The sequence below is a fragment of the Gallus gallus genome, chromosome 5 (assembly GCF_016699485.2).
Source record: "Gallus gallus isolate bGalGal1 chromosome 5, bGalGal1.mat.broiler.GRCg7b, whole genome shotgun sequence".
NCBI classification, from domain to species: domain Eukaryota; kingdom Metazoa; phylum Chordata; class Aves; order Galliformes; family Phasianidae; genus Gallus; species Gallus gallus.
This window is the reverse complement of record NC_052536.1, coordinates 43,575,836-43,593,928: the sequence shown is the minus strand read 5'-3', so window position 1 is coordinate 43,593,928 and position 18,093 is coordinate 43,575,836. Positions and strand designations below refer to the sequence as shown.

At 35.9% G+C, this 18,093-nt stretch overlaps 1 protein-coding gene across 7 annotated transcripts in view; it reads left to right on the top strand.

Annotated features, from left to right (window-relative positions):
* The window catches only part of TTC7B (tetratricopeptide repeat domain 7B), a 120,638-nt gene that overhangs the window by 30,957 nt on the left and 71,588 nt on the right, over positions 1–18,093 (top strand). For all 7 annotated transcript variants that reach the window (NM_001006484.4, XM_040701037.2, XM_040701038.2 and 4 more), the window contains 3 exons: positions 11,844–11,922; positions 13,947–14,119; positions 16,745–16,808. In NM_001006484.4, coding sequence (NP_001006484.2) covers positions 11,844–11,922; positions 13,947–14,119; positions 16,745–16,808 — 316 coding nt within the window. The remainder of the gene's footprint in view (positions 1–11,843; positions 11,923–13,946; positions 14,120–16,744; positions 16,809–18,093) is intronic.

The window sequence follows — 18,093 nt, the reverse complement described above, 5'->3', positions numbered from 1 at the left end:
GAACAAAAGACAATTAACATACATGTTAATTGAAAGTGGAAATCATGGTAAAGTATAAGCTAAATTCCACATCTTGAATAATTTTGATTGAAGGCTGCAAATGGAAATGGAATGTTCAATCTGACATCAAGTGCCTATGAGAAATCAGATGTAGCAAAACAAAACAAAATGAAAAAAAAACAACCCCAAACCAACCAAGCAACCAAAAAAATGCCAACAACAACCCCACAAAAAAGTGTATAATGGTTCGCTAAGGAACATCTGGCCTATAGAGGAATTAGATTTTTCCTGGACCGTATCAGCTGTTCTGGCATAAACTTAAAAAATCTGATTTTGTTCTGTGTACACTTCAGTCCTTCATAGTAAAGCTGATGGTGCTCATGCAGGAGTTGACAACATGCAGTCTTTTTTTCTTTTTCCAATCTGTAGTACAGTGGTCACTTGCAGTTTGCAAGCTAATTAAGCATTATACATTTAATTTTAAATGTCATCTACCAATTTTATTGGCCAGTGCTAGAAATAATAGAAAAGGAAATGAGGTGTTAGGGAAATACAAATCAGTGCCAATTATTATTTTACATACTTCTACCATTATATCTTTTAGTTTCCTTTCTTAATTTAGAGCCAATCCCGGTTCTTTCAAGATTCCCTAATATGGTCAGTGTGCCAGGCTTTTACTTGTTGCTGCTTTTATGGGCCCCTTCTCTTTTTGTTGTTTGTTTTCACTTGAATTTACCAGAACTGAACAGAGGACTGCTACTTTAAATATTTATATGTATATAAATAGTGACAAATTTATAGCATACTTTTTAATGATTTGTAATACTTTATTTTTAAATTTAGCATGTGTCCTGATGTTTGGCTTATACAAATCAGGTACAAGATGTTTCCATTCTGCTTTTTAACGCACTTCAAATTTTAATTTAATATAAAAATGTAAAGATTATATGAAATTTTTCAAGCAGAGACAGTGTAGATATTTTTAATACAGATATTTTTAATATAGCTTAGAAACTGAAGCGCTTACTTTAAATAAGCTTTTTGCAGTTGAAGCTGTAGATGTTAAAAGGGTATGAATCCTGTGGAGGAGGCAGGAAGTCACCCAAGTTTAGCTGCCTGTGAGTGAAAAAGAAAAGTGTGCCTGTCTGCTTTTGCAGGCAGACCAGCTCTGGTATTTACGTTGCAATGCAGTGGAGTCTTCTTTGTGTGTATTCATGAGGTGATGTTGTGACGCTAAGAGAAGTCAAATCCAAAATGAAAGTTCGTTCCACTTAAACTATAATGGGGCATTTTAGTGAGTGAATTCAAATTTTATCTTAATGCCAGAATTGTGATTATAGTAATTTGTATGCTAGGGCATATAAATCATCATATGAAACATCTGAGTATACACTTATGGATAAATGGTATGGATTTCTTAGCATTTACTTTTAGACTTCAGTTCCATTCCTGTAAGTACTAAAAAATCTCTTCGAAAATCTGATGAAGATTTGAATTTGTCAGAAGTTCTTTTGTGATTGAGTGTTTTATTGTTGTTGTTTTGCTGTGTGTCTTTGTTCACTTGGTTATTCACTGTTTTTCCTTTTGCTTCATCCAGTGTAAGTGGAAAATCCGTTCTTTATGTCAGGTACAAACTAGAAAAGAGAATAAGATAACTTTTACACCACCCAGAAGAATATCATTTTAGCAGTAACACAGGGAGTGTTGCTACATACCTAGAATTGGTCCACTTTGAAATTTCTCTTCGCTCACTAACTGTACAGAGATTTCCTTTTAAGTCAAGAAAGCAAGTTTTTGTAGAGAATTAAGGGAATATCTTTCAAGGATGCATTAACTCGTATGAAAAGGTATAAAATATTCTAAACCTTTGAAGACTGACTGCTAAGTGCCAGCATTTCAAAAATACACAGCACAGCACTTGACTAATACATACATACATACATACATACATATATATACACAAAAAAAGAAAAAGAATCCTGAAAGCTTGCTTTGCAGCTGAGGAACATTTCAGCTTTGCAATGCATAAGGAGTTAAGGAAGCTATTCTGAAACTAAAAGGAGGGTTTTTATGCCTTCAAAAGCAAACGAACAAAAAACAAACATACAGTGTTTTGGAATATATATAACTTTCAAATGTCTTTCTGGCTGATTATGCAACCACCATTTAATCAGTAGTAGCTACCATCCAGTAGTTGCTTTGCAATTTGAAATTGAAGGAGTTCAAAGACTTGATTTTATTCCAGGAAAATCCACGAGCATTGAAACTTTGACATTAGTACTTTAATGCAGCTCTTTTTCAAGAAAGATGCCTGTGAGGATGGACAACAGTAATCTTTCTGTCCTTATATTTGCTTTATATATATGCTTTAATTTAAACAAGACACACTAAAATAGTCAATGATTTTTTTTTTTTTTTTAATTAATGGAGTTCAGAAATGTACAACTTGTGTAGGCTGGGGGAAAAAAAAGAAAAAAAGAAAAAGCTTTTTGGTTGGAATCTAACATCAGGTAGCCATCGCATTCAAACCAGCCCTAACTGGCTTTCAGATCTCTCGTCTCTCCTGTATGTCACTTCCTCTCAGGGATATCGCTGTATCATGGGAACAGTCCAGGATCCAGACTGCAATGTGGTATAATCTCCATTGCTGATGACTTGCTAGATCAATCCCGGAGGAACTGGACCTGGTCTGTACCCATCGTGGTGCTGGTACCTGTGCTGACACCCTGACAAAACTGCAGTGAAGCCAGACCTTCCCAGTCCTCTCTATAAAGATGTTGTTGCTTGATTGCCAGCCCTCAATAGACAGCACAGTAGAAAATAAATCATTTTTCTTTTTTTTCATTCTCTGTGTATAATCGCTTTTTATTGGGTTACAAAATATCTGTCAAGCATAACAAAAAAACTCCTCAGAGTTACTCATGTGAAGGACTTGTCTGTGTAGGCGGTATTTCTTTTGTTTTTCCACTATGCCACTTGCAGAAATATAGTGAGGGAGCGAAACCAATCCTTAAGTGCTTTTGATGTGTGTGTAGTAGCAGGAACTCATTTGCTAAGTATTTGAATAAGTTTGCCAAGGAGGGACTGTATCTGTTTGGGTCATAGCTGCCATAAAGGAAATTGGCTCTTGGAAGAGCTGGGTGACTAAGTACCTGCAGAGGTGTGAAGGACTTGGACTGAAAGATAACTCATTTTCATTTTAAATAGTGATAACTATTCTGAAACTATTGCGAGATGTAGCAGGATCGATGCCTGCATTCTCCACCTCCTCTTTTTTTTTTTTGCAAAAAGTTAACAAATTCCATCATTTCATTTGTCAACTCCGTTCCTGAAGTTGTAGGCAGTGCAGCAGAGGTCAGACTGATTTCTGACTATGCAGACTGGCTGTAAACAGAAGGCTGGTACTGTGCTAAGAAAAAACTGAACACTGTGCAGATGTCTGTTTTTGTTTGTTATTAAAGCTAATGGCATTTGAAAATGAATCAATTCTTTCAACGTGTCCATTACTCAAATTATGTTCTTGTCACTGGCCAAACAATTTTAAAATGTATTTCCAGTTTTTTAAGTGGTATTGAATTGGCTGTTGTATGAATCGAAAAGCGTAGGTGCTGTGAAAACCTTGGAAACAAGTATGTGTTGCAGAAATTCTGTTCAGCTGCTGAAGCTTGAAAGGCAGGTGAGCTTTACTCATGATTTCAGGTGAATGCTGGGAAAATCCCTGTTTGCACCTCCTGATTTACATATCCTTTCCTTACAAAATATATAATCACCCTATGCAATATATAACCATATATAATGAGTTCTACAGCCAGTTTACTGGAGAATGCTTGGAATTTTTGTTGAAATGCAGGCATTTTGTGTTTGTACTAAAACATATTTTCTTCTTTCCTGACAACACAAGTTTAGTAGGCACATCAGATTTGATCTTTTCTGTCACCCAAACTCTCCATCCATTCCTGCCTTACTCTTCCCAAATGACTTCCTTCTTAAGTGCTTTTTGATGCACTGTATTTTAGATGTGAGAAGGTGAAACGAATGTTTCTTTCTCTGAATGTGTGGTAGTGCATGCTGCCTTTGATTTCTCTTCCATGCATAAGCACAGGGCATATTTGAATGTTTTTGACCATGTTTTAATGTCTTTTTTTTGCCCAGAGGAGCTGTGGCAGGGGTCTGGGCAGCCTGATCTGGTGGGTGGCAGCCCTGCCTGTGGCTGTGGAACAGAATGGGCTTTGGAGCCCTTTGCAACCAAAGCCATTCTACAATTCTGTGATTCTACTCCCATCAAATCCCCATATTGCTGCAATTTGGGTATTTTAAATTGAATTGATTTGGGAAAAAGTGGTTCCTTAGAGACCACATTCAGACAGAAGTATAATAAGTAACTCAGCAGTGAAATCATCTCCCTTATTTATTTTACTCTGACATTTCTACAAGACTATCAACAGGATGTTTTTAGAGGTCCTATGTTCTGTTCCCTCAAAGAAGCATTCCTGTAAGCCTCGTGCTTAGGAACATTGTGTGAATTCTTAGTAATACTGCATAAACAGAGGAACGGTATAAAGATTAGTGATTACTAATACAGATTCTGCTTGTTTGCTTTGAAGCACTTGCAGTCTTTTCTTTCCAGAAAGCGTTGTACCTGTTTGTGAATACAACTCATGTTTTGTGTGCTGTATATAGCATGAGTTTTGAGACTCTGGCATTATCTTCCTGCCTTTCTCCAAATTAGTATATTCAGTTACATGGCTGCTGTGTTCATGATTACTTTGAAGAATATAAAAATAAAAGAAAGCTTAGTAAGTATTTTCACATTTGCTGTTGTGATGCAATAGAGAAAAGGAAATCTTCTGTTTTACTTTGCTCTGGAATAATGTTCCAATAGCAAAAATAACAGTTGGGAATAAAAAAAGCAAAACTCTTAAAGATTGTACTGATTAATAAATGGCACATAAACAACTTCTGGAACTGGAAAATAGTAAGTTTTCTTCAGATGTCAACATCTCTAGCTAACTAGGAGCAGTAACGCCAAAATTAGTCTTCTCCTGGGCTAATGAGTGAGAAAAATCAAAGGAGAATTGATAACATCAAATGGCTAAAAATGTTATATATTCAGTTTAATACATAAAATTTTGAGTTAAGTATATCTTTGCTCCCATGATAGTGTTTAGCTTTTTTTCCTTCTTTCTTTCAACTGCCCTACTTCGTGTTTAAATAATTTTTAGTCCTTGTTTTCCTAGATAACCAAGCTGCGCTCTTATTCAGTTCTCCGTTAATGGCTTTTGTTGCCCTGCATCTTCTTCAGTCCCTTCTCTGTTTCTAGTCTCATTTTTTGAATTTGATCTACAAAATTGTGTGAGTTCTTGGGTATCTACTGGAAAAGCATTAGCATTGAGTAGAGTTTTATCTACTGTGATTTGCTTTAGTTTATAGTCACCTGTATTATACCTGTGCAACCTGTGTCTGTTTTCTTTATTGTTCACAAGTGGTGAGTTCTCAGCTTAGAAGAGAATCTGCTCTTAGTGCTGAAATACTACCTTGGAAGTCCTGCTCCCCGTCCACCTCCTTTTTTTTTCCCTCAACTCTTGATTTTTCAGAAACATGTGGGTTCATGAGGTTGTATTTCATGGTAGCTTAAAAAACCGTGCTGTGCTTTACCTGTAGAATGGTAGTGTGATGATGTAAGGAGTCCACTCCCTGCCAGACTGGAGAGCAGTGGGAGGTTGTATGGCTGCTGGGGTCTGCGTGCAACTCCTGTGGGTAAGGGCTCATCAGTTTCTCTTGCCTCTGCATTCAGTTCCTTATCAGAGAACTGGGCATAGTCAGTGACTGGTGTGTGGGGCGGTGGATCCCCCTCACAGCTTGGCTCACTTCTTCACGGATGTCACCCCTTGTTTGTGTTAACTGAAAGGACACCTTCTTATTCCTCACACTCCTTTCTCTTCTGTGCCACCCCTGAGAGGACTGAACCACTCAGAGTACTGAGAGCTGGGCTCTGTGTTTTGCTAAGCAACGTCACTGGCTAAACATTTGATCTGTCACTTCATCTTAGCTCTTTGAGTTCTATCACTTCTTACATGGATGTATCCCAGCTGTTCTGTTCCTGTATAAAATCCTGTATTTTATCACAACATACTTCCTTCATGGTTCCTGCTGCTATTTTCTGACCTTTGTTATCCTTAAGAGAGGTTGTAAAATGATGACTGTGTTGTTCTGTCTGCTGAAGTTGCCCATGTTTTTATCGTGCTTTATATTAAGCTCAGTGGCATCCTAGATCTTCAGTTTGGTATTCTAAACTGAGGCATTGTTGTTACTGCACTTTCTTGCTTCTACTTTTGTGGAATTTTTATATTTTCTTCTAAATATAGATAGAATATAATATATAATCCTAGGTAAAATAATAAAGTTGATGACCATATAGCTTAACTGAGGTGTAATAAAACAACATTAAAACAAAATTAAATATTTACCAGAGTAAATTCTATTTGCCTCATTCCATCTGTTAACTTATTTCATTAGTAAAGCTTTCTGGCACAGTTAGCACATTTTTTCTTGTGAATTCAAGAATGGACTTTTTGGCTTATGACTTTCTGTGATACTTACTTAACCTTCCCCCATTTCTTCTTCTCATTATCTCTGCTCAAAAAGAGAAACTTGCAAAATAGTAAGAGGTAAAGTGTGAGACGTTTAATCTACTCTGTGTTCATTCCCTTTGTGAATCTGGTTGTTGTGCCTTAACAGTGCGCTTACATACTTACAGCAATGAACATCTTGAAGGCCTGAGGAGTATCTGAGGTGGTAGTGTCAGGAGATGTAGAGTTACCAGCTGTCATCTTACCTGTACCTGCACTCCTGGCAGGTATTTTTTATTTTATTTTATTTTTTCTGATATTTGTTTGGCTCATTTCGTTCTCCAAAGCAGCAGAAAAGAAAGAGCCAAGAAATCACAGCTTTCTTTAGTTTTAGTGGGCTGAGTTGATTCACCAGAAGGTGTGATAACAGCTGGTGGTACTGTGAGAAAAGAGAGGACCAAACAAGTGAGAGTAGGAAGATATGAAGGTGGAAAAAGGGAACAGGTGCCAAGAGGAGAATTGGGAGAATGAGACCTCCTCCTTTTAGTAGGGAACCATTAGGTGGGCTCAGCTAATAGTGGAACTGCAGTCTAGGCAATAAATGTTTTAATTTCAAACGCATGATGTTATGGTGTTCAGTAGAAAGGTAGCTGAGTATAAAGTAAAGCTATTTGGACATGTTTTGTTACTGTGCGTTCAAAAAGAGCCACTGCTTGGCTGGGCAGTTTCTATTACTTAGACTTAAACGCAGCAGTAATGACACACTGAAGATGATTCATTTATAAGCTAAAACTTCAATCCAGAGGGAAAAAAAAATTACAAAAACCCAAACAAAACACTAATCTTTGTAGTGTTCCATAAAGCCATTACCCTGGTATGGTAAATAACATTCCTCAGAGTATTAAGGTGTTGTTCTGTTAGTGATAAAGAGTTTGTCTGAAACTTCTGTGTACGTGTATATCAAGAATTTTGCCTCCCCTTGTTCCTTTGCTCAACAGTGCAGTTGTCCATGTTTAAATCAAATGCATTTATTTTTTATTATTTGAGTTCTTGGAAATAGCAACAACAACAAACTTTTAATTTTAAAAGTATCATTGAGTTTACCAGCATTACATTTCTTTTTCTGGATAAGAGAGGGAGAAAGCATTTGGAAAATTGATGTAATTCCAAAAGCAATTTCTTTCACCACTTTTATCAAGCAATTTAGATTTTATTTTGTCTTTTGTTGTTGTTTTTCTCCTTATTTAAAGCATGAACACATATTAAATGAGATATAGTAAGCATCAGTAATGAGGTAATAGGCTGGTATATATAAGAAACTTTGCTTGTTCAGTGCCATGACTGTGCATGTGCTTTTCCCCATTAGATAGAATAAGCACCCACAATTTAGCCAACAAGTTGCAGAGCAGGGGAGGTTTGGTCTAAGCTCACTAAACAAAAATCTATTCTAATTCCATCTTCAATCTATAAAAGTCAATGAGTTAGACTAAATATTTGCTTTTTTAAATTGACAAACATAAGGGAAAAGCACAACAAAGCAGTTCTCATGTTAATAGAGAATATATCAAAATATACTGCAAATAAAAAGTAGATTAATCTTATCAAACTTTTTGAGGTTTAATTTGAAGCACTTTTGTCCTAGTCTGTTTTGAGTGCATTGTGAGTAGACCTCACTCCTCTTGTTTTAAAGAATATTGTTTGTTATTTCATCCCCTATCCTCTATTTCTTGAGTAGTTTCTTTCATTTTTTTCTTCTTATTTTGTGAGTTTAAAACGAGAAAGATAAGATTTATTTGTCTGGCCTGTGATCTTTATGCTGGCCTACATGCTCAGATACAGTTTATCTGATTTGCAATCTACTGTCTATATTGCCTCTTAGTTTTCTTCCTATGCTTTTTTTTTTTTTTTTTGTGTGTGTGTGTGTGTGTGTGTGTGTGTGTCATATCTCTACTTTGGGATTTATTGCTCTGTTCAGGAATGAATAACTTTGCATAGATGCAGTTAGAATATTTCCATTATGTTAAACGGAAATGCTGTCAGTAATTCTCAAATGTGCATAGAAGTTGTATCCATGTAGACTTCCAATAGAAGATTATTGCCTTTCAGATCTTAGTGCCTAGCCTTTAACTGGTGTAGTGCTACTCTCTCAATGTGGTAGCAAGGCAGTTATACAAACAAACATGGAGCTAGCAATGTCTGTCTTTGTCAAGTCTGAAATTGCAAAGTCTGTCAGCTCAGGGCATGTGTTAATGTACCCTAAAATTCTTTGGCTCAAGAATGGAAAGAATCTCCAAGTCTTTTACAGACACTGTGGATCATTGTTTTTTAAGTTAATCTGCCTAACAGTATGAGTGGAACTGTTAATGTGAAGGCACATCACAGTGTAAAGCAGGTAGCAGGTATGTTCTGGCTAGGCAGGAATAGCTGCCACCCTGTTCTCCCAGGTATTACAGACACTTAACAAATACAGGAAATGTACTTTGCTAAAAGTAATGCAGTGTGGAGATCAACCATACTGTTCATGGTATTTTTTGCTTCATTACTTGTATCTCAAAGCATTTAACTCAGTTTGCTGGCTTAGATTGTAGTTTTAAAGTGTATTCTTTTTTTAGTATACCTTATATAGAAGATGCTTGACAAATTTGTGTTGTGTTTGTGTTCACTTGTGCAGTGGGTCAAGGTTAAATGCTTTATGAAGCAAAACCTAATGCTGTATGTTAGGTTTTTTTTCTATACAATCTTGCTGCTTTTTCCATGATGTAGTAGAACTTCAGTCACAAGTTTCAGTCCCTCACCAGATACTTACCAAAATGTTGTAGGCAAATAATAATAGCTTCATGGTGCCCTTAAGGACTTTTAACACTTGCATACTTTTTTCATAGAGGTTTTCCTTTTGTTGTTCTTGTCTCACTTCAAAACACATAAACATCATACAAAATTTTAGGAAACAGCATTTTTTTTTCCCACAGAGTTCATATTGTTGTGATCTGAAGTTCTACTATGCAGTGTATTTCATCTCTACTAGTAAAATAGTGTCTCAAGATGACAAGTTTATGTTTTGGGGTTTCTTTTGTTGTTGTTACTTTGGCTCTTTTGATAATTTTGCAGTCAACACTTCAGACTTTGGTCAATGTGACTTTTTTGGTTTTTTATAATTTTTGACTCTTGTCATGAGGGCACATTTCTGAATTTTCAGTACAGTCCTTGAGAGGAAGCTCCATTCATTTAAAATATGCTCTAGGACTTAGAAGACTAAGCTGGGATTCCAGTGGTCTGGTTTGGGCTCTCTTGAATATGTATACAAAGGTGCTGAATGTGTCCAGTTTCCACTGAGGTCAGAGAGTTTTTCAAGATGAAGCCTGCTGAATTTCTGTACTGCCTTCGTTTTTCTATGAAGTTGGTATAATATTTATTAGCTACAAAGAGTCCTGTGTTAAAGTATAACTAAACTTAATTTATCATGCAATTGTTTACATATTAGGTGTACAACCAAGATTATTTTGTTATCAAAGTGTTATCTTTTAAATAATTAAGATTAAAATAATTAAAAGAAATAAAAAAATAATAAAATTGAGAATTAAAATATTAAGAATTAATAAAATGTTAAGAATAATTAAAATTCAAGCAAGTAAAATGATTTTTTTTTTTTAATGAACTCTTTTGGCTTACTTCAACATAACTTTCAACCTGTTAAGTGGATTTTGTTACTTGGAAGTGTTAGCTCTTTTTAATGACCTTTTTTGTAAGTATTTTAAAAGGTGAACTTGTGCTAGTGAGACGTGTGTCTGTGCTGGAGGCTGAAGTTTCTGAAATATGCTGAAAATCCTTTATTATATGTAACAGAACAGTTATGACCTCTGTGCTGTAATCTGAACAGTAAAATTATGGGTCTCTAGCTAAACTGATAAGAATTTTACAGTTCTACAGAATGATCAAACACACTAGTTTCAGGTACTCAGACACTAGAATTAAAGAAAACATCTACATAAAAAATGCTGTTTTCTGATTACTTTGTTTTAGTTTGTACAGAATTGCAATTTAAAAGATGTTTTAATAGATTGTGTACAAATTAGACAACGAGGAAGGCAATTTAGCTTTACAGCACAGTGCTATGGTGCTTTTCTGCATGAAAAACTCACACGATACATAATATTTCTCTTGAAATGGGCTTCTGAGCCCAAGTTAAGTAGATATTATACAACTTGCATGTAAAAGCATGTCTTAAGATAATGCAGACATAATTTGTAACAACAATAATTTAACACAAAATACACCCTGGATTGATTCAATTTGTTTTTGTAACTAAACTTCAAACCGTGACATGACCATCCTGTGTTATGTGTTGAACAACTGAATTCTTCAACCTCAGCTCAACAAAAAGCCAACCTAGTCTTTTACGAGTATACAAACAAGCTGTAGTAATATCAAAGAAGATATTCCCAATGGCTTTTAAATACAGTAAAAATAAGATAGCAGAAATGATACAACAGTAAGAAAAAGATAAAACTTTAAGTTGTAACTTACGTTGTAACATTCAAAATAATCCGTTAATTCCATTGTTTGAGAATGAAGTTCAGGTCTGCTAAAATTGTTGATATGATTGAGGCCTCCTCTCTTAGGGACGTGTATATGTTTAGGGCAGCAGAAGTGGAAGAAGCATGGGCAAAGAAACTTGAGTTGTAGATGCCACACCAAAAATCAACTGAAATCAAGAACACTGATCTCTCAGACCTCTCTTCTGGCCATGTGGTGGGCCTTGTTTTGTCTTGATTCCTTTCTAAGGAGTAAGACATTAACTTTCACTGAGTCTTGAGAGATTTATTCTTATTTCCTATTTTCCTACTATAAGATACTAAGAGGCAGCTAGAATTTAATTCCTCCTGCCCCCACCCCCCAGAAAAACAAAAAACCCTAACAGTTTCTACTTTTTGTAATGCAATTGAAAATTAAAACTATTCCAGCAGCCTGACCATTTTTGTTTGTTTTTCTTTCGGACTGATCACTTCTTAACTTTCTCTTGAGCTATTTGCTGATCTGAAAATGTTTTTTGCTTGGTTTTTTTTTTTTTTTTCCAACTCTCTGGCAGCAGAGGTTCTCTATAATCAGTGGCGGTGTGCCCAGATATGTATATGTGTATTTCACAGAAAGATGATTTTGATGCACAGGAAAAAAATAAAAATTGATACTGTGGATTTTAATGATTTTATCAAATAATATATCAAGATGTTGCTGTATCTAAGTTAGAATGCTGTTAAATTTTATATTTATATGCAGGAACTTGACAAGAGGAGTTGGTAGATTTAGAGAGTTACTAAGAGCTGTTGAAACAAGAACTACACAAAATCTGCGAATGGTAAGTCATTAAACCACGTTCCTATTGCAACTTCTGAACTCTAGTAGGCAGATGAAGCATAAATATGAGGTAGGGACAAATAATCAAGCTACAGCATATTGATCTGTTATCCACCACTTTGTAAAGGTACGTTTCTTGGGTGAAGTGAATGACAAAGTAGAAACGGAATGCTTAATGCCTGGTCTTCCCTACTTCTTTCCTACTTGTGGTTATGGCCAAAACATGATTGTTTTCTGACCAACCATGCTTTCAAGCTCAGTCATAGTTGTCCGAGTTGTGATTTTCTCTACTTTCACCAGGATATTATTTCATCTTTCTGTAATGTAATGAGATTGAGGACAGTGTGCAGTGTCTTCATTTGTGTTCTTTTAAGTTGGAAACTTCAAGTTGTCATTTCTTTATTTTCATAATAAAGTCTCTTCAAGAGGAGGAAAAGAAAGGCAGAATCTTGAAATTTAATATTGATGCAATCATAAAATAAAGCTCTACCAAATAAGTGATTTATCTGTTTTTGCTTTTTTTTTTTTTTTTTTTTTTTTGGTATAACAAAGGGCCAAGACTTACTTGCATCTTTTGCTCTAAGGTAATTAAGGTAATGACTTTTAAAATGTCTTAGATTAGTATTCTAATACTACACCTTTACAACTTCCAGAGTGGTAATAAGGTAATGTGTTTCTTAATTAAATAATGGATTCCTAATAAGCATATTTAAATTATTAAATGGCAGACTTTCAATGAAGAGGGATAATATTACAAATGTTAGTAAATAAATGATATAGGAATTAAGGTGGAAAATGTAGATCATATGCTGCTGCTCATGGCTTGATCATTACACATTTGTTCCTGGGAAATGCTGACAACTCTGATGTAAATGTAATGCTTGCCTTTTTTCTATTTTGCTGGTACTAATCTGAGTTGTCATCATTTTCATATATAGTTATGTAGCTTGTATGCTACATGACAGTAAACATTAAAGTGGAGATTAAACTGCTAGCTAAAGATTGTAGGATGATTTTTCAAAGCTTTAAATTATTACATAATATTTATGTAAGTATTTTTGTCCTTAAATATTTGGTACTGGGATTAAGTGGTCAAAATAAACTTCTGCATGCTTATCTGCAACCCGCTTTCACTCTTGCTAAACATTACCAACAGCAACAAACACCAGCACCTTTAGGTCAGAAGCCCAGATCAGTTCGGATCTGGATTATAGCTGTGGTGAGATGCCAGACACCCACCCCGCTGCTCTTTCACTCTGCCTTATCAACAGGACAGGAACAAAAAGATAAAAATGTTTGTGGGTTCAGATAAAGAACTTTACAATCGTGGGCAATTGTCAATTAAAATAGAATTGGGTGGAGAGAAACAAAGGCAAAATCTAAAATTCCCACCATCACCACCACCTTTTCCCAGGTTCAGCTTCACTTCTTTCTTCCTCTTAGCTGTGAGCAAGCAGCACAGCAGGAATGGAAAAGGGAGAGCTGTGGTTTGTCCCTAGCAGTTACTCTGTAATGCTTCTTCATTTTTGCGTTTTCCCAGCACTCCTGTGTGGATCCTTCCCATGTGCTTCAGCAGTTCACTCAGGAAACAACCCTCCATTCCCTGTGGGCCTCTCTACAGGCTGCAGTGGAGATTTCTGCTCCACCATCATCTGTCCTGTAGGCTGCAGGGAAATACTCGCAGGGGTCGGGAGAGGTGGTAGAGCTTTTTGAGTATAAAATATAACATACCCAAAAATATATCTGAATGTGCTCCACTGTTAGGAGCAACAGTTGATGGTGTGGATACTTATGCAAATTGTAATAGGCAAAATTGAAGTTGGTTACTGCCATTTTTAATTTGTATTTATAAGTACCCATTTACATTCTCTGCCTTTCAAACAGCAGAATGCCTGATATTTTGAATGCTTTAAAATAAAAGAAAATACATTCCACTTAACTAATATGCATTTAAAATAATCTGGTATTTTTTAAGAGACTGCATTCAGCATTTCAAAGGAAAATATTTATCTTCTGCTTTTACAGACGATAGCAAGACAGCTGGCTGAAATTTTGTTACGAGGCATGTGTGAACAGAGTTATTGGAATCCACTGGAAGATCCCCCTCACCAATCGCCACTAGATGATCCACTTCGGAAAGGTTCAAATACAAAAAATTACACACTCAGTAGAAGGCCACGGGTATATACTGGAGAAAAGTATGTCTGAGTTCACACCTCTCTCTTTTGTTTCCATAATTGCAGTTTTTATCCACTGTGTTGGATAATTTAGTTTATATTGTTGAAAATGCTGAAGTATTGGGCAGTGTAATGTTCTTCAGGCAGAAGTTTGCAGAGTATCACAAGACCTTTTGTTCTCAATCCTCTGAATCTCTTTTTATTCGATACTGAGGTACATGGTGGAGTCACTATTCTATATTATCTTTGAGATACACAAGAAATCATAATATGCATGGCTGTCTTTCTGTCACCTTGAGCTACTCAGCTTTGTGCTCTTCCACCTCTTCTGCTGTATATATCACAGATGTCTTTTCAAAATGGAAAGTGTCTCTCCAAATGTTTGAAAACAGCAGAATTGCAGCTTATGCTTCTGTGTGTCTTTGTTGTTTCTTTTTTTTCCTCCCAAACAATCACCATTAGTAGTAGGGTTAAATATTTCTTAGAATCTGTACTTTCTTAATAGCTCATAACTTGTTGTTTATTTCTATCTCCAATGCTTACATCAAATGAAGTAATGAAATCTGAAAGATTTGATGGTCTTTGTTTTTCATTGATATTAAGTTTGATCCAATGGAACTGTGTTGCTTTCACATTTTACATAATATGCAGTAAAATCTTTTTCAAAAATTAATAGCAGATCTGTGCAAAGTCTTCGAGGGATCACCTTATTTAATGTAGCCAAAAAACACTGCTTGCTTGCTATGATACATGTTGGAGACACTGTGAGCCGGAAAACTGAGAAACAGATTGTAGCAGTGGAAATAATTATCTAGGCAAAGTTATGATTTGTTCTAGTAGGACAGTGAGTGTTTTAATTTTTAATTGATATGGAGAAGATTGAAATTCCATTTGAACTGAAGAAAACATCCTTTACAGAACTAGAAGAAGTTTTAGAGCCTTCATCACTGGAGAAGGTCAGAATCCAACTGGACACAGTCCTGAGCAATCTGCCATCTGACCTTGCTTTGAGCAGAAACTCTGGATTAAACAATCTCCAGAGAGAACTTCCAATTTCAGCCATTCTATGAAATTGGTGTGATTTGGGAGTCTCACTTGGGGAGGCTGTTACCTGCTCCACATGAAACTCTTGATTTTCTTTTTAAACTAAGACAGGGGAAGTTTAGGTTAGATATTAGGAGGAAGTTTTTCACACAGAGGGTGGTGACACACTGGAACAGGCTGCACAAGGAGATTGTGGATGCCCCATCCCTGCCATTCAAGGCCACGCTGGACATAGCTCTGGGCAGCCTGGTCTAGTGGTTGGTGACCCTGCACACAGCAGGGGGATTGAAACTCGATGATCATTGTGGTCCTTTTCAACCCAGGCCACTCTATGAAGTTACTCTATAAGGAAGTCTCTTTTATGTTGAGTCACACATTTTCCCAAACATTCAAACAACTTATTTGCTTCCCAAGTAAAGAGAAGTCAGTTCCTCTGTTACAGTGTGTAGTTAATATTAAACTGTTTTCCTAGATTGTGACCTTTTTATTATTAGCTGCAGATTTATTATTTATTGCAGATCTCCATTTATGAACACTTCATACAGCGGTAGCCCCATGTAATTGTGGTGCCATAGCACATTACCACTACAAAGTAGAATGGCCTTTCTCTTAACAAATTTTTAGCAATTCTGATTCCTCAGACCAGAATACTTACAGCAGGTTTCTCAATCTCAACCTTTCAAACTTATTTATATTCTTCATTATCAACTTATTCTTCTGGAGAAGCACAGCTCCTTTCAAAAGTGTGGCTTTGTCTAGTACGTTTTTTTTTTTTTTGTTCTTTGGAAATGTAAGCAAGGAGTTCCACAATTTCAGCAGAGCGTGTAATTAAGTGCTTTTCTTTGGTCACATCAAAGTGATTAATACCAGATCAGACAGTGTGTCTAGCTTAGTACCTCATCTCCAACAGTGATGAAAAGCAAGTACCTAAGACAACAAATAGCAAGACATACTTAAAGGAGACTTCTTTCTACGTGTTCCCCTGACCTCCAGCTTTTGAGTCAGAAATGTCCTGGTTTGTTTTAAATACAGTCCCTAATTAATTATTTAAATACATTCAGTTCTTTTGAGGACAGTGAATGATGTTTGAAGAATATCATTCATGATTTTATAGATCTATTACACTTTCCTTCAGTTTTCTCCTCTGAGAGTTTCTTGTTGCTGACCTTTGAATCAGTGATGCAGGTTCAGTTCAGATAGCTAGATGCCAACAGCTAGTTAAACCACAGGCTATACTTTCATAGTTGTCAAGTTATACTAAATTTGGGGATATTTGGATGTGTTTAACACTTGACAGCCATGGTTGTTTTGTTTTCTTATTGTATGTAGGTAGTAATAGCGATAGGAGGATGGTTGGTCTAGATGATCTTTGTAGGTCCTTTCCAACCTTGTGATTCTATGATTCTGATTCTATTTGTCCAACTTTTCCTGAAAAGTAAATATAGAGCACTGCAGATAAATGAATTTTAATCAGTTTTTTAAATGTAACTTACCTATTTTGTTTTACGGATTTTTCCACAGTACTCAGTACAAAATATTTGTGTAAGCTACTCCTAAAAGTAGTATTTTCTGCTTAAATAATTAAATTTTTGTTTTGAACAGCATCTTTTGTCCTCAAGAAAACACAGAAGAAGCCTTACTGTTGCTACTTATTAGTGAATCTATGGTAGGTAAAACAACGGATGTGCAAATGTTGTGTGTGTTTGTGTGTATTCCATTTTCTTTTTTAAATGAAAACATTTTTGTCATGCTTTGCTTTTTGACTTGTGTTTCATTTTCTGTTAGGAAAACAGGCAGTTACTTCTGAAATTCAAGTTTCTGTTCCTCTGAAGCAGCAGGATGAGCTCTGCAGATGTTATGAATAGGAGTTTTTTCCCCTGTAGAGTGACAGAAAATAGCCTCCTCCAAATTATAGGCAGGTGAACACAAAGCCAGGTCTTTTCTCATCACTTATCAGTATGAACCACAGTTACACCAGCAGGTATCATTCAGACAGACTCAAAATATAAGTTACTTTTGTTGAAAAAACCAAAATCTAGGTAAGCCTAATAAGCATCGCTAAAAAATATTTTCCATTGCTCATTAAAACTCAGATGTTAGTCATGTTTGTAAATTATTTTTATTTATGCAGACATTCAGCCTTTTCTACTGGATCATATTTCATTTTTTCGAGTTTCCTACTTTCCCCAGCAGGTGATTCCTTTCAGTGGACTACTCATGCCTTTTATCAATTTTTCATATTTTCCTGTAGCACAATTTTACTGGTTACCAATCAACTGCCATGTATTGACATTCTCATACCAGGTCAGTTCTACTATATATTGTCAAATAAAAGAAATGAAAAGCTGAGGCTCAAACCTTTGCTGAGTTTCTTGCTAGAGGGGTGGAACCTCTGGAGTTCAGGCATCGTATATTAGTCTGTATCACTGGACACCAATGGCACGTAGTCTTTAAGTTCCTCAGGTGAGATCTTTTACACTCTGGCAAAATGTCTGATCTGTTAGTAGAGTAAGATCAGATCAGTTTATTAAATGTTGTCCTATTTGAACTCTTAGAGTTGCTACATACACTTAAATGGTAGTGCAAATTACTATCCTTATTTCTAGTAAGCTGCATTGCAGTGTTCATGACAGAATCTGTCACTAGAAAACTAGACTGAGCAAACATTTTCATATACCATGTGTTGCTTTTGCTGCATCTGAAAGAGGATGCTTGACTTTTTAAGGTGCTTGAGCAGCTTAGGACAAAATAAAGAATTCTAATGTGAACAGTGGTCATGGTGTGAAGCAGAAGCATGCGCACTAGCAGCATCTGACTACCGATTTCTGTATTTGCTGGAGTACTTCCTTGCATATCAGCATTAAGAAGTCAAAAAGATCCTTAACATAGTGCTTTTTTAACTCTTCTTTCAGGTAACTTACAGCTTTTCATTTGTGAATTAGATCTGTCTA